This window comes from Ipomoea nil, unplaced genomic scaffold (assembly GCF_001879475.1).
Source record: "Ipomoea nil cultivar Tokyo-kokei standard unplaced genomic scaffold, Asagao_1.1 scaffold1026, whole genome shotgun sequence".
Lineage (NCBI taxonomy): Eukaryota > Viridiplantae > Streptophyta > Magnoliopsida > Solanales > Convolvulaceae > Ipomoea > Ipomoea nil.
Genome location: NW_017617454.1, coordinates 1135976 through 1139915, shown reverse-complemented (window position 1 = coordinate 1139915; position 3940 = coordinate 1135976). Strand labels below are relative to the sequence as shown.

The window sequence follows — 3940 nt, the reverse complement described above, 5'->3', positions numbered from 1 at the left end:
GTTATCCTTTAGAAGTTTTGGGGTAACATAGTATAATTATAGTTTTACGACATGTATTCTTAAATTTTATTTCCCTCACTTTTACTCTTCTGATAGACAATAATAGATTATTGTTATTCTATCGGTCACAAGAGAAATATTTACATCAAGAATTTAAGAGTGGATTAGGCGTAGGTGCAATGGCGTGAGCCGGGGATCGCGCTAAACGCGTGCGACGGTAGGCGAGTCGTTCAACTTTCACCGTCATACATAGGATTTGTACTTTTACCCGACATGAAAAATGCTCGAATCAAAATCGGAATATGTAAATTTATTTATTTAATTTCCCTTTATTCTGTGAAAGACTCGTCTTTTAGTCTTTTGCAAGCGAGGACAACACAGATCTTAGATCTGCAACGACTATATAAGGAGCTACCCGCTCTCTTAGCTTTCATACATACACTACCCGGTGTTGCAGAACATTTCTTCTGTTCTTCGCGGCGCCTTTGACGAGAGCGATTCATTTGGTACTTTCTCTCTTTACATTCTTCTCTTTGCGCCATTTCCTAGTCTTTTTTTTTTCTGTTTATGCTTTGGTTTTGGCAGTGGGAGAGTGAATTCTTATTGATTTGAATTGTTGAATGCCAATTCTCTAGCTTTGGGTGATCAAAGTGAGCGTTTTTTCTGTGTTTTCCTGCTTGTGCATGCGATTTTAATAGTTTATGCATTTGATCATGGGTTCGGGTTCCTTGATCTAGTGTCGGCTGGCGTAGATTTGTTGAATTTTTTTCAGATCTGCATTTGTTTGCATAGCTACAGATCGATATGGGTGTGTAAGAATGCAATTTGGTTTGATCTAGAGTTTCTAGATCTTAATGGAGTTTGATCTGTTTTCCATGTTAACTTTTGGGCAGTTTTCAATAGGATCATGATTGCCCAGTTCCAATTCTTTGCATTTCTGAACAGAATTAGAACTTATGTTGTAAAAAAAAAAGTGCTTCCATGGCTGTCAGCAAAGCATTTTAAGCATATGGCATTTGAAAGCTCTTGCTCACAAAAGGCGAAATTCCCTTACCCCAGGCCCCACACCCGGGCCCAAAAGTATAGTGGAAGGCCCCACACCCGGGCCCAAAAGTATAGTGGAAGGTAGCTCCCACACCCAGCCCGACCGGATAGTGGAGGGCTAAATTCCCTCACCCCAGGCCCTACACCCTGGCCCAACAGTATAGTGGAGGGTAGCTCCCACACCCAGCCCGATAGGATAGTGGAGGGCGAAATTCCCTCAACCCAGGCCCCACACTCTGGCCCAACAGTATAGTGGAGGGTAGCTCCCACACCCGGCCCGACAGGATAGTGGAGGGGTAGCTCCCACACTACGGCCCGGGTGTGGGGCCTGGGGCGAGGGAATTTCGCCTTTTGTGGGCAAGCCCTACACCCTGTCCCAACAGTATAGGGAGTGTAGCTCCCACGCCCAGCCCGACAGGATAGTGGAGGGTGAAATTCCCTCACCCCAGGCCCCACACTCTGTCCCAACAATATAGTGGAGGGTAGCTCCCACACCCGACCCGACAGGATAGTGGAGGGGTAGCTCCCACACTACGGCTGCCAGGGCTTTTGTTGGCATTCGAAACCTCTGTTTCGTGTCATCGATGTTGCATGTCAAATGTGTATGTGCTTTTTTTTTGTTAGTAGTTAGAACTCATTCTTTTCTGTTTTGTCTATGTATGACTATATCAAAACATAGGATATTGTTTCTTTATCTGCAGATGGAGCTTTTAGTGAATAAATAAACGTAGATCCTAGGAGTTTTTGATGGAAATATTACTATATGATTCAAATGGCATTCTGTGTAATAGATGTGGGGATATAAACATTGATGAAGGAAATCGGGTTAAACATGTGTGTAAAATCATGCTGTCTTGTTCTTTAACTTCTGTACATGGCCAACCACAAAGGTTATGACTTGTTTATAACATATATAGAAATGGGAGCTCAGATACATATATGAAATTTTGAATTTGCAGAGCAAAGATGGTAAAGATTTGCTGTATTGGTGCGGGATATGTTGGGGGGCCCACGATGGCGGTGATAGCACTCAAGTGCCCGAACATTCAAGTGGCTGTGGTTGATATCTCCGTGCCTCGGATCAATGCCTGGAACAGTGACCAGCTCCCGATCTATGAGCCGGGTCTTGATGATGTAGTGAAGCAGTGCCGAGGGAAAAACCTCATCTTCAGCACTGATGTGGAGAAACATGTATGCGAGGCCGATATAGTCTTTGTTTCTGTCAACACTCCTACGAAGACCACGGGACTCGGAGCTGGGAAAGCTGCAGATTTGACGTATTGGGAGAGTGCTGCTCGCATGATTGCTGATGTTTCGAAATCTGACAAAATCGTGGTTGAGAAATCGACTGTTCCAGTCAAAACCGCTGAGGCTATTGAGAAAATTCTGACCCACAACAGCAAGGGAATTAATTTTCAGATCCTCTCGAACCCTGAGTTTCTTGCCGAGGGAACTGCAATCCAAGATCTCTTTCAACCGGATAGAGTCCTTATTGGAGGTCGGGAGACCCCAGAAGGCAACAAGGCAGTCAAGGCACTCAAGGATGTGTATGCTCACTGGGTCCCCGTAGATCGCATCCTCACCACCAACTTGTGGTCTGCCGAGCTCTCAAAGTTGGCTGCCAATGCCTTCCTAGCACAAAGGATATCCTCGGTGAATGCCATGTCAGCTCTGTGCGAGGCTACTGGAGCAGATGTTACCGAGGTGTCATATGCCGTTGGTAAGGACACGAGAATCGGTCCCAAGTTCTTGAACGCTAGTGTTGGTTTCGGTGGTTCTTGCTTTCAGAAGGATATTCTTAACCTGGTTTACATTTGCGAGTGCAATGGCCTTCCCGAGGTGGCTGAGTACTGGAAGCAAGTAATCAAGATCAACGATTACCAAAAGAACCGGTTCGTCAACCGTGTTGTTGCATCCATGTTCAACACGGTCTCGAGCAAGAAAGTTGCCATTTTGGGGTTCGCTTTCAAAAAGGACACCGGTGATACCCGTGAGACCCCGGCTATCGATGTTTGCAAGGGTCTATTGGGGGACAAGGCCCTTTTAAGCATATACGACCCTCAAGTTAACGAGGACCAAATCCAAAGGGACCTCACAATGAAAAAATTCGACTGGGATCACCCCCGCCATCTCCAACCAATGAGCCCCACCACGGTGAAACAAGTTTCCGTCGTTTGGGATGCATACTCAGCGGCAAAGGACGCTCATGCCCTCTGCATTCTCACCGAGTGGGACGAGTTCAAGACTCTCGACTACAAAAAGATATACGATAGCATGCAGAAACCCGCTTTTGTCTTCGATGGTAGGAACGTGATCAATGCAGAGAAGCTGAGAGAGATCGGGTTCATTGTCTACTCTATAGGTAAGCCGCTCGATCCCTGGCTCAAGGACATGCCGGCTGTCGCTTGAACATCACCCACACATTGTTGAACCGAACATCACAGTAACGATTCCATCACCCGGGATTCTTTAGCCTTTAGCGTGTTTATACGTTCCCAGTTTCGTATCCCGTGGATCATCATTGTTGCTACTTGGGTTAAAGCAAGTAGGTTTTTTACTTGTGTGTATTGATGATACCATTCCTTTTTATTGTTTACTTCTCTTATGTAAGGGACCTGATTCGTTACTTTGAATTTATATGAGGCTATTACTTCTACACCCTCTTGCTAGTACTTTGATGAGGTCATTTTTATCAAGATTGCTTTTTTACTCTAACCATCATGTTTAAACAACATTTATAAGTTAAAGGTAACGTGTGAATTATTATAGAGTAACATCTTTAATGACAACAACCCCGCATCGTGACTTTAGTACGACAAATAACCACAAGAGTAAACCAATTTAACTTGTTTATAGCTGATCAGCTCAAACCCGCTTATGATGATCCTGTTTTGTG

General features: G+C 44.7%; 1 protein-coding gene across 1 annotated transcript; it reads left to right on the top strand.

The window, feature by feature from the left end:
- Positions 1–335: 335 nt before the first annotated feature.
- Positions 336–3702, top strand: LOC109180516 (UDP-glucose 6-dehydrogenase 3-like). The gene is made up of 2 exons (XM_019330142.1): positions 336–506; positions 2004–3702. The coding sequence occupies exon 2, from the start codon at positions 2011–2013 to the stop codon at positions 3451–3453; it is 1443 nt and encodes a 480-aa protein (XP_019185687.1). The 5' UTR covers positions 336–506; positions 2004–2010; the 3' UTR covers positions 3454–3702.
- Positions 3703–3940: the final 238 nt, after the last annotated feature.